Source organism: Arachis duranensis, chromosome 1 (genome assembly GCF_000817695.3).
Source record: "Arachis duranensis cultivar V14167 chromosome 1, aradu.V14167.gnm2.J7QH, whole genome shotgun sequence".
NCBI lineage: Eukaryota > Viridiplantae > Streptophyta > Magnoliopsida > Fabales > Fabaceae > Arachis > Arachis duranensis.
In genome coordinates, this window is record NC_029772.3 from 13,486,533 (window position 1) to 13,499,174 (window position 12,642).

Genomic DNA, 12,642 nt, shown 5'->3' on the forward strand with positions numbered 1-12,642 from the left:
GAGAGATTGAAAACAATGAAGGCTGGAGTGAAACTGTGAGTATAATAATCAAAATCGAATTAATATATAAAATTCTACCTCTTCTTTTCATAATAAGTATTTTTAGTTGTTTTTGTTTGTATCAAATTAAAATTTTGCACTTCAATGTATTTTATTGAAAAGAGATTTAGAGATAAATAGAATTTTAGTTATTAAGAAAAATAATATTTTTTATTTTTTCCAAAATTTATAGATATAATTTAATCAACTTTATAAAAAATTGCAACTCATAAGCAATTGGTACTCTTCCTTGCAAAAGGGGCTAGGTTCGAAACTTAGCAGGTGTTGTGTGACTCGTCGATTCGGTTATTCATACTAGGTTTGACTAGTTCAATGATTTGAGATTGGGTTCACCGGTTCAACGACTGAAACGGTCCTAGACCTATTCTTCATCCAATTCTACTCTTTAGTCTTTATTAAAGAAATTCCCGCTATTTTCTTTACCAAAATATAGATTAAGCATTTTCTTTGCTACCCAAGTTATTATCTTGAGTCAGTAATGCTCCCGCTTGCAAAATTATAAGAATATGAATCTCTAAAATACTGTCTTTTTACATATGGGAAGCAACAACCAACGACTACCTAAGAATTATTGAACAATTTGGTGCCGTTGCAAAATACTCTCTATTCTAAAAACAGTGCATACAGAAGCTATACAATTCTAAGTATTTGGCTGTATAACATTTTCTTTGACTTACAAATATTTACCTAAACAGAAAGCCATTCACACTTTCACCAGAATTTGTTCTCCTTTCTTCTCAGATATTCTTGGTACTGATCTAGTCACCTTAATGCGGAACGAAGCCTGCAAAATAAGTTGGATGCTTAGATATGTCATAGGAAATTAGGAGGTATGCAACAGCTATACAAACTTGCACATTTGGAAGTTGGATACTCATATACACAAAGAATATGAACCTAAATCTTTGCTAGGCAGATTTAACATAATTATTTTAGAGTAAAAGTAACTATTGAAATTGGAACATCTAAATGGGAAAACTATACAATGGTCAATTTTTATATGAAAGAAATTATGCACTAAAACTTGTTTAGGTTAAATGCTAACGGACTAATTGTCTAGTTTATTAAAAGATCAGAAACTTCACTTATTGATAACAATCAGTTTCTGGTACTAGCCCACTTAAATAAACCATTTTTAGACAGTATAATTAATTCTAATCTTCATCATTATGTTTAGTGATCTTAAATTAAATAAACTAAATAAAAATTACAGTAGCACAAAATGGAAGACCAAGTAGATGTAGGCAGGTGATAAGTGAAGAAAAGTTTTGAAATATATAAAAGTTGGACTAAAAGGTTGGATCTTTCTCAAACAATGATTGATGCTATGTAACATGAATTTGATCAAACTGCTGATGTCCAATATGAATAATGCAATGGCCTACTAGGACCTCTAAAGGGTTCATCAGTTACCTTAGTAGAACCAAATTCAATAACATTAGTCGGGTGGATACGTGCAGGATAATTTGGAGGTACCCGATATCGCTTTCCCTCGATGCTGAAAACATAAAGAGAACGACAGTCAATACATTTTTAAACTACCTAAACTTCAAAATATAGTAACACCTTTATACTTTTACTTACTCTGTTATCCAGGTGCCATGTTCACTCCGCAAATCAGTCAAAAAGAATACGCCATCCTTATAGTTAATTCGAGCATGGATTTCGGAAACCTTAAAAGTGGAGAAATTATGTTGCATGATGATCAAGCTCTCAAGTGGAACCATTTTCAATTGAGGTCATAATAAATTGTTTTACCTGTGGTGAAGGTATTGTAACTGAACAACCTGAAAATTCTTCTGGTGGTGCACTCCTGCAGTTACAGAAACTTATCAGACAATTGGTTTGAACTTACAAATCTTACAAAGATGGGAGGATATGAGATCCTCCTAAGAGAATATAGTAGAACAGTTTTCAAATCTCTCAACATGTCCAAGGAAAAGTCCTATAAAAAAGATTATAAGCTTTACACAAGACAGAGGCCAATCGTCTAATCCTTTTAGACAATTGAGAATGGAACAATGCCTACATTTTCATCTTCATTCCAGTATGCATGATATAACGTACACAATTTAGCAACTATTATGGCAGTATGCAAAATATTGTATGTAGGTCCAAGACCTCAGGGCTCATGCATACCCGATTATACACGGCTTCATCTCATCTTGATTCAGACGTATAGTTTTTGAAAGACCTGTTTCATCTCCACATGGTAACAAAATCCACCTATTCAAAACAAGAATGAAACATAAGAGTTATGAGATCTAAAAATTCCTTACTAAGTATAGTAAGGATGACACTCAGCATATTCAGTTAGAGATGTACTCTCCGTTAATAGCACGCTCAAGCGCATCATCATCTTCAAACCATTGCCGTAATTGGTCATTTGCCTGCATGATAATCAAATGACACTTTAGAATCCAGATCGCAACGAACCTATAGATATGACTATATAAATTACCAGAAAAAAAATCTTCTGAGCAGCAAAAGTACAAAGTAAAATTTGAGCAACGTACTTTGTCTGAAAGCCTACAGCTTAATGGTCTCCCTTCAAGTTTAGAGCTGCAAAAGTGTTACAATCTCTTTATGTATTAGGTAATCAGTTGGCACAAATCAACAAGTAGTTGATAATGCAATATAATATTTTTCCTGATTAGCACCAAATAAAAACATGAACAGTGTTTCCAATGTTTTCAGTTTGCAGGAACTCTCATCATCCATGAAGTTTTTCAATTGGCTCGCATACCTAACATGCAGTTATGCTGATTTCACCAAGTGAAGGTTATTAGAAAAAGGAAAGTGAACTCTTGGCATTACCTGTTGCCCCCTAAGACCCAGCTCAACATAGTAGGCATCATGATGTCGACGAAAAATCTTCCTCCAACCCTTCCAGGATGTGGTATCCGGAACTTGGTCAAGAACTGAAAGCGATAATGAGATAGAAGTGGCACGCATATATATTAATTTGAACTTTCAACTTCTCTGAATTCTGACTTATCTCATTAGTAAGAAATTCCTACCTCTAAAGGACCAAGACCAACACCCAAATATGCCTTGTAGGTGGAAGCCATCAAAGCAGCCATTCTTGCCATTCCGTGAATAATGGCAACTCGAAATCTTCTTTCTCTCTCATAGCTTGATGAAACAAAGGCACCATGAGTCACCAAAGAGATTTTGTTAATGAATAAATGGATTCAACAATGCAAGGAGATCAACTCATTTCAACAAAATTGCTATTTCAGTATTCATTTTCGTATTTGAAGAACAAACCGTAATTTACCTCCTTAGGGAAGAATCAATATCAATTGGAGACCCTGATTTTACACTTTGCTCCCATGCATTCTCCAACTCCCATGCTAGTTGATAACTGTCCTGTAATGACAAAATAAGATTGTTAGAAAGAACTTTTGCGCCAATGTTCATGTTTCACTACCAGTTCCCTCTGAAGGAGCCAAGAAAAAGTAAATGTGGGAAATATTTTAATCATGTTTCATTGATTTCTGTCTATGTCCATCTCAGATCAAACGAACCATGGATAACTGAATAATAGTTCTGAAAATGAAGGGAATTGCTGGAAGCCTGTAACTTTGAAACAATAATGATAAACACATGTTGTAATGAAGGGGGTGAAAGTAACTATATACCTCAATAGCCATGCATCCTCCTTGGCCCATATTTGGCTGCATAGCATGGACGGAATCACCAAGCAAAGTAACTCGACCCTTTCCCCATGTTAACGTCGGTATCCTGTCGTATATGTCTCGTCGCAAAATTGCCTCTTCTTCTGTGGCCAGTATCAGATCTAATGCATTGTCACACCAACCCTCAAAGATCTTTAGCAACCTTTCCTTCTTTCCTGCCAAACAGTAAGAAATGATATCAAATGTTATGATTTAAACTTCATTTCAAGCCTGCCAGTCAATCTGATTCGCAATCTACATTAAAATACTACTAGATTGCTGGTACAAAGTTAGAACCATTGTATATCATGCCAAGCAGTGGAGTTCAGTCATCAGAATAAACAAGCAGTAACATTGATAGAACTGACTTGAGCATCAATTCAAGAGCATCTTTTTAATCATACATCCGTAAACTCAGAAGAGATGACAAATTTTTAAACACTTGAAGAAAGCATACCATTGGGACTATCAACGCCACCAGGTGGCTCTTTGTGAAAGGCATACCATTGCATCTTTCCAGCACCAACATCCGAAGATACAAAGTATTGTTTGTGTCCCAAGAATACTCGGTACCTTCCAGCACAGGGACAAAAATGCATAACCTTATGAAAATACATACCACAGCTGATAATATTAAAGTAGGATACCTAATTCATGAATAACATACCCAACAGATTCAATGTCAGCAGGGACGAAATCTGCAATACCAGTATAACATGTATAGCCAGAGTAAACAGCTTCTTTTGGCCCAAATAATTGCTTCCTCACCTATCAAAAATTATTATAATAAGGTTATGTTTTATAAAACTAAAATGCATAGTTATGAGAATATGATGAGAACCAGAGAAAATTTTAGTAGGACCTTGGACCATATCCCATCTGCTCCGACCAAGAGATCTCCTTCGTATTTCTGACCATTCTCTAGCTCTACTGTTACCTGAAATTGAAAAATGCTGGATGAAAACACTAAAATTCCAATACAACAATTATTCATGAAGTAGAATAATTAATTTGTAGTTAATCTCAATATAAAAGCTTTCTCTAAATACCTTGCTTCCATCATCCACAAAATTAACAACATTACTTTCATTCATAATGACATCTTCCCCAACTGCGCGGGCAAGAATCTGCTGTAAGGTCATTCGACTAATAACTCTTGTGACTGGAAGTCCACGTTCCACTGCAGGAGTGAATGTATCGAATTTGACGTACCTGATAACCAACTATACATCAATCTATGGTCCCAAATGCTAAAATTTCATAAAGAAAATTGTTAGACTTGTCTGCTGTAACTTAAATATTCTCTCTTAAAATAGAAATTCTGACTTCCCCAACTATACACCAATCACATCCGTTCTGACTGGGTAAAAGGTTTTACACAGTTGGTGCAATCACAACCATTTTTTTTTTTTTTTACCATTCAAGCTATAAATATAAAAAGTAGTTATTTTTGTTAATATGACACAACTAATTGCATCAACATTAAATTCTTGTACTGTTATCAAAATTAAATTCTTAATTGCATAACAACTAAACATTTAAAAAGATATAAAGTAGAAAATACAAGTTCCGGTGTGAGAGAGATTGTAGAAGGAGCAAATAACGTACCAAGAGCCAGAAACTCCGTCGACGAGGCCGTTAATCCTATCACCGGTGACGCAACCAACTCTCATAACTTCTTCAGCGACATCGGAATCAATGGCTTCCAAAGCAGCCAAAGCGTTACTCTGAATCTGAATTGGACCCCTATACTGCCCCTCTCCTCTCACAGCACTCAAATCTTTCTCAAACACCATTACCTCGAAGCCTTTTCTCTTTGCAGCCAAAGCAAAGACCAATCCACCGATTCCTCCGCCCGCCACGAGAACCCGAACCTGTTTCCTCTTCTGAGAGCCAGAGCCTCCATACGACGCCGTTTCGTTCGCTTGAGTAGGAGTCGATGTAGTAGCGGCCTTAACTGTGAAACGCACCGTTTTGTTCTTGTTAAGTTTCCTTGTTCTTGTTGGGAGAGAAGGTGAGGTTTCTGGTGGAAAAAGAAGGTCTTTGTTTATTGGAACAGAGAATTGAGTGGTTCTTGAGAAAGCGTTAAGAGAGTTGTAACATAAGGTGGAAGAAGCCATGGTTGCTTAGGAACTAAACAACTAAGTGTGTGTGCTGTTTCTGTGTGTTTTTTTTTAACTTCTTTTGGCTCAAGGATTCAAAGCTTCAGCACTCACAGTCTCATGGCAATAACTTTTGGGTTTTGCTAAGCTATTCAGATTAATTTCCATACACAAGTTTTTATTAATTCAGATAATCGTTAAATCTTAAAAAATATTAAATAATAAAAAAATGTTATGACAAATTATAGTCTCCTTAACTTATGCCGTATGAAATAAATATTTGTTTTTTTATTTTTTATTTTTTTGAAAGCAAATAGCTCAACACAATAGCAGTGGAGCAAGCACAATGTCACAACTAAACATAAACAGGGCTAACAAACATAAAGATACAAATCCGTCCCCATGTCATCTCCGGCATAGCCATCAACAACTAAAGGGATCCCCACCGCTCCACTCGTTTGTACTATCTGAGGACATGTTGATGATTTCTTCAACTCCTTTGCTTGTTTGCTGAAAAATCCGTCTATTTCTTTCCAGCCATAAGTTCCAGACAACTGTGCAGAAACACCTCAACCGGTGGTTTCGCTCTTCCACCCTCCTCGGTTCTTCTGTCCAACTAAGAAAGTGTTCTTTTATCAATCTCGGATAAGACCATCGTCGGCCAAAGGCTGAGATCCAAGCACTCCACACCTGCCATGCAAATACACACCCTAGAAACAAGTGATGTATATCCTCCACCTCGTTGTTACAAAGAACACAAGTAACATCTTCCTGACTGATAATTCCAAACCGGCTCAACCTGTCCTTTGTATTCACTCTTCCTATCAGAACAAACCAGACAAACAGTTCCACTCTAGGTGGGACCAACCCCTTCCAGATAGTCCTGGTAAAGCTGTAGCTAGTTGCCTCCGCTGGGACCAGTTCCTCCTGCATCACCTGCACAAAAGAGTTAGTTGTAAAAACACCTCGCCTATCATATTTCCACACCACTCTGTCCTCTCTGTTATGAACTAATTTCACAGGTCTCAAAACCTCATGCAACGCACTCAAGAGTTCCAACTCCCATTGGAAGAGCTCTCGCCTCCATTGGAAGTTCCAAATCCACTCAAGCCCATCCCAAAACCCACAGTTTCCTATAACGGATCCACACTGGTTTGAAACAGAGAAAAGCCTCGGGAACCGGTTCTTTAAGGGTCCACCACTCACCCATGCATCCTCCCAAAATCGTGTCCTACACCCATCCCCAACCTCCATGGACAGGCCTGTGATCATCTTATCTCTTAAAGGTTGGTTCCTGATGTGTAGCTGGCAAATATCCTTCCAAGGTCCTCCTCTAGTAGGCGGGTCTTGAGTCGACAGTGGCTCATTGGGGTTTAGATTTTGACAAGAAACTACGACTTTTTTCCACAATGGGCAGTCCTCCTTCGCAAATCGCCACCACCACTTAAACAATAGCGCTGTGTTGCGAACCACAGCATCCCCAACTCCCAGCCCACCTAACTTCTTCGGTGCCTGTACCACTTCCCACCTTACTAATGCCATACCAGTCCTACCCTCTTCTGAGCTCCATAGGAATGTTCTCTGCAGCGAAATCAGTTTCTCAGCAACAGCTTTCGGCATCTTGAACAAACTCAGATAGTATACTGGCAAACTGTTCAACACAGATTTGATAAGTACCAGCTTCCCAGCTTTGTTTAGCACCTTGGCCTTCCACAGGCTGAGTTTCTCCTCCACCTTATCTATGATGGGCTTCCATGTCTTCACCAACCTCGGATTAGCTCCTAGGGATATTCCAAGGTATTTGACTGGGAGGGTATCCCCCTTACACCCCAGCAAGTTACACATACGATCGACCCATTGCTCCTCACAATTGATTGGAATAAGACTAGACTTCTCAAAATTGATACTCAGACCTGACATCAACTCGAAAACTCTCAGAAGCCTCTTGTAATTCCTTATAGTATCCTCTTCTGGTGGGCAAAAGAGAATAGTGTCATCAGCAAACTGAAGATGTGACAATGCTACACTATCTCTACCAACCAGTAATGGTGCTATACGACCATTCCTGACTGCCTCTCCAATCATTCGATGCAGCACATCTACCACAAGTACAAACAAGAACGGAGATAGTGGGTCCCCTTGTCTCAACCCTCTTTCCATGTTAAAAGGCTTAGATGGCGATCCATTTATCAGCAACGACATAGACGCAGTGGCTACACACTCCATCACCCATGCTCTCCATTTATGCCCAAATCCCATCTTCTGCATCACAATGTTCACAAAGCTCCACTTAACCCTGTCATATGCTTTTTGGAAGTCAAGCTTGATTAGGGCAGCCTCTTTTTTCCTCAGTTTAAGCCAACTAACTGTTTCACACGCAATAAGCGCCCCATCATGGATTTTCCTTCCCTGAACAAATGCACTCTGAGTCTCTCCTACCAATGTTGGCATCACTGACCTCATCCTCCTAACTAGCACCTTCGAAATAACCTTATACACACACCCCACCATACTGATAGGTCGCAAGTCTTTAATCTCCTTCGCACCTATGAACTTAGGAGCCAGCGCCACCCAAGTGATATTGGCATCCTTGGGTAACCTGGCTGTCTGGAAGAACCCCATCACTGCAGCTGTGAACTCAGCGCCAATCTCATCCCAACATCGCTTGATGAAGTTCATGTTGTACCCGTCACACCCTGGCGCCTTGGAGGACTCACAGTCCCACACGGCCTCTTTGATCTCCTCTGCCGACGGCATCACTTCCAGAGCCATAGCATCCTCCTCACCTATTCGAACCACCAGGCCATCTCTGAACCCCATAGCAGGAGAGGCTTCCTGATGGTATAACTCCTTATAAAACTCTCTGATAGCAACCTTTATTCTAGCCTGATTCCGAACCAACCTGCCGTTGATAACCAGAGTATCAATCCTATTGTTTCGCCTTCTAGCTGAAGCTATATTGTGGAAGTATCTTGTATTTCTGTCCATATCATTCACGTGTCGAGACCGCGACATCTGCTTCCAATGTACTTCTTTCCTCACATACCATCGCTCACAGCACTTAACCAGCGCCTTTCTTCTAGCCTCCAGTGTTCCATCATATACTCCATTGCTGACCATATCATCAATCTTCTTGATCTCTTCCTCAAACTTTACAATCTTCTTATCCATGTCACCAAAATTTGTCCTATGCCATCTTCTCAGTGGTTCTGTTAGCGCCTTCAATTTATCTGTGAATTGTAGCTCTCCCAATCCTCTCTATTCCTCCTTCACCATCCTGCGAAATCCCTCATGTGTAAACCATGAATCAAGGCTCCGAAACGGCCTGGGTCCTCCTCTCAGCTTCCTACCCTCCACTATTAGCGGGCAATGATCTGACAAACCTCTTGGTCCACCTCTCAAGTGTGCCTCTGGGTACTCTTCTAACCACTCCAAGCTAACCAAGACTCTATCTATGCGACTGCAGGAACACCCACGAAACCATGTAAACTTCCGATCAGTGAGTGGCAAATCCACTAAGTTCATGTCCTGTATCCAAAACTTAAAGTCTTCTGCAGACCTTGTTAGCCCAGTAGTGCCTCTTCGTTCCTCTATATGTACTATTTCATTGAAGTCTCCCATAAAACAGCACGGAACCTGACATAACCCCGCTATATAGCTCAGCTCCTCCCATACCTGAATCTTCTCGTCTCTATCATGTGCACCATAGACCAAGACAAACGCACAGTTAAAGCTACTTGTTAATATTACTCCCTCAACACATAACACCTCTCTCCCTTATAACAGTTATTCAATTTGAACATGTCCTCATCCCAAATCAGCAATAGTCCACCAGACGCCCCATCGGACCCTACATATTCCCAACCTGGACTACCTTGTCCCCAAATTCTGGTCACATCAAACCTCGTCACTATCTGTCTTTTGGTTTCAATCAATCCTAACATTTGTAGCCTATGTTTATTCTTTAGGTCCTTTACCATTCTCAACTTCCCATCCCCCCTCAACCCCCGCACATTCCATGAACTGAAAATCATCTTAAAATTGTTTTACACACCTGTTTTGCATGTTTGGGTCTGCATCGTCTCATTTTTGCTTTCTGCTTTGCCATCTTTTTTTTGCGAGCTATTTCTTCATTCTGTTCTTGTAAAATTGCCATAATGTCGTCTTCCTCCTCGTATAATATCACTCCTGATTCGCGTGCCAGTTCCCAGGTCTTTCTATTTTCTACCAGCTGCTCCTCCAGATCGGTTTGCTGCTTGTCACTTGCTTCCACCTCATTCCTCCTTCCTTCTTGGTTCGGTTCAGTTTTTGCAAAATCTTCCTCAAGGTGCCCACAGATCACCCTACCAGTTCGTCCAGAGTAGTTATGTGTCCTTTGGTCACTCCCGGTTCTATTCTCTGGTCTGACGCTCTGTTCTCCATGCCTTCCCTCTTCGTGACTAGCTCTTACTGCGCCTCCATGCCTGCTGCTCTCATGGATTCTGTCTCGTCGTTCTCCCCTTGCCACTTTGAAAACTGATGCGCCATACATACCCTGTTCGACCGCCGCCGGAGAGCCAGCTTCCCCACCCTCGACACTGCTCCCTGCGTCGTCGTCAGCAGCAGTCCCGGTGGTTTGGAGGCCGACAGACCCAGCACGTATCAATTCCCCTCCCAGGTTCTCGCCGGGACCACCCTTTCCGCTACCTTCCCCGTTGATCGCCGCCTGCCTGCCAGCGACTGGGAGCTCTCCCATGGCGCCGCGTTCGTCTCCCGTGCAGGTTTGGTTAGGAGATTCGCGACCCACGTCCCCCACTAGGGTCCGACCCGAAGCAGATCCGCATGGCCTCTAACCCGCGTTCGCTGGCTTGTGGGCTTGGAGTCCAGGGCCCAACCTTTGGTGCCTGTCCTCATGTTCTATTTTGGCCCAATTCTTTTCTAATTGTGGCTTTTTTGGTGTTGCACTTGTGGACTCTCTTTCCAGTCCAATTAGGGTACCAGTTATTGTTTTTTCAGAATCTTCTTCATAGAGCATAACGGCTCTTCCCCCTAATTCATGCATAAAATAATTATCCTTAATTAATGCCGGATACGTTCTGATTTCCTCGAGATTACGCTGCGCATCACAATTATTCCATTCATTCAAAATTGTGTCAGTAATTACAATTCTGCCCTTGTCTTCTTCCTCATTCCGTGGAACCAACAACAACCGAACTTCATCCTGTATCCCTTCATGCAATGACCCTGCACCAGAATTCTGTATTATATCCCCGCCGGCGCTGTTGCTTTTGTTATCGGGATTCCCTTGTATATTTGACTGTTTATCTTCAGATTTTCCGGTGCATACCAGGTTGCACGCCTCATGTCCAACCTCCTTCACCAGAACATCGAATCCTCCCGTACCAACTGTGACGTGGACCCATTCTTGAATCACATCCATTACGTAAGTGTCAATCTGAACACGACCTACCGTGAAAGAGCTACACATTTCCGTTTCTCTATCACATGCAACGACTTCACCCCATTGGCCTCCTATCGTCCTAAAGGTGTTAACTGACCAAGCGTGCAGCGGAACCCCAAAGCATTCCAGCCACACCCTTCGAGTTTCACTATGTTCCGACTCCTCCCATCGCCACACTCTATGGAATAGCTGTAAGAGTCTATTCATGTTAAAAGTGTAGGCATCGTCAGCGTTCCGTACACTGTCAAAAGTCAGAAGTGCTTTGTAGGCGCCCATCTCCCGCACCTGAACAACATTAGGCACATTCTTTGCGATCATTTCCTTTAAAGACTCAAAGTTAATGGCTTTGGTCGTGCCCCCAACGATGCTCCTCTGCAACCATTCCAGATTCTCTGTTGCCACTGCTACTTTCACTTTCTTTGTCCGATCCTTTCCATACAGATCTTTGTCTCTTTCCCGTTTCCGCTCCTCATTTTCAGGAGCCTCAGACCCAGACTCAGCGGCTTTCCTACGTGGCTGCCATGTAGCGGTTTGTCGCCTGTTCCCAACCGCACGTATATTGCTTTTTATTATTGTCCCTGACATCCTTCTGTATTTTGCCTCTTCCACAAACAAAATCTTTCCTCTCAGTCTCTGATGATTCATTTCCGCAACCGCCTTCAATGCCCCTCCTTTGGTTGTGTATCGCACGAAAGCAATCATGTATATATTTCCACTTTTTTGTTTTCGTGATAAATATATATCATTGATTCTTCCCGTCCAGTTGAACAAATGGAATAGTTCCCTCTTGGAAATGTCCTGCGGTAAATTACTCACAAAGACAGAAAATGATTCATGCTCCAGTCGCCGATACTCTTCTCGATTCCAAACCCTTGGATCCTTGTCATGTTCACTAAGCCTACCCCTCCCTGTGTTTCCCACCCCCTCTCTCTCTATCTCTCATTCTCTCTCTGTTTTTTTATTTTAAATATGAAATAAGAATTTAATTTTAATACATTAATAATTTAAATTATTTTACATCATCCTGGTCCTAATGATTATTCACGCCATAATTGTTGAAAGTAATTATTTGTATTGATGTGGTAATTATCTATTTAGATGTTTATATAGTTTGCTGAATGTTCATAAAAAAAAAAAATTGAGTTGCTGAAATTTTGATTGAAATTGCAAAACTAGTGGATATAAAGGTTTTCTTCTAAGAATTATTCTACCAACTTTTATGATAACGTTTTGTCATTTTGTGTTGCTCTCGCTCAAGGCAAAAGTTAAAAAGTATTTATTATGGTGTCTAAACGATAATATTTAAAAAAAATAAATTAAACATCAAATAAAAATATCATAAAAAATTAAAAGTTAGAGT

The 12,642-nt window shown here is 40.5% G+C and overlaps 1 protein-coding gene across 1 annotated transcript; it reads right to left on the minus strand.

Annotated features, from left to right (window-relative positions):
- Positions 1-548: 548 nt before the first annotated feature.
- Positions 549-5,993, minus strand: LOC107479906 (zeaxanthin epoxidase, chloroplastic). Its single transcript, XM_016100008.3, has 16 exons — positions 5,349-5,993; positions 4,790-4,952; positions 4,603-4,677; positions 4,408-4,508; positions 4,198-4,313; positions 3,705-3,916; positions 3,341-3,432; positions 3,081-3,195; positions 2,878-2,981; positions 2,577-2,622; positions 2,386-2,450; positions 2,200-2,286; positions 1,819-1,873; positions 1,645-1,733; positions 1,474-1,558; positions 549-844 (listed from the first exon to the last, which is right to left on the minus strand). Exons 1-16 carry the CDS (start codon positions 5,858-5,860, stop codon positions 764-766), a joined length of 1,998 nt encoding a protein of 665 aa, XP_015955494.1. The 5' UTR covers positions 5,861-5,993; the 3' UTR covers positions 549-763.
- Positions 5,994-12,642: the final 6,649 nt, after the last annotated feature.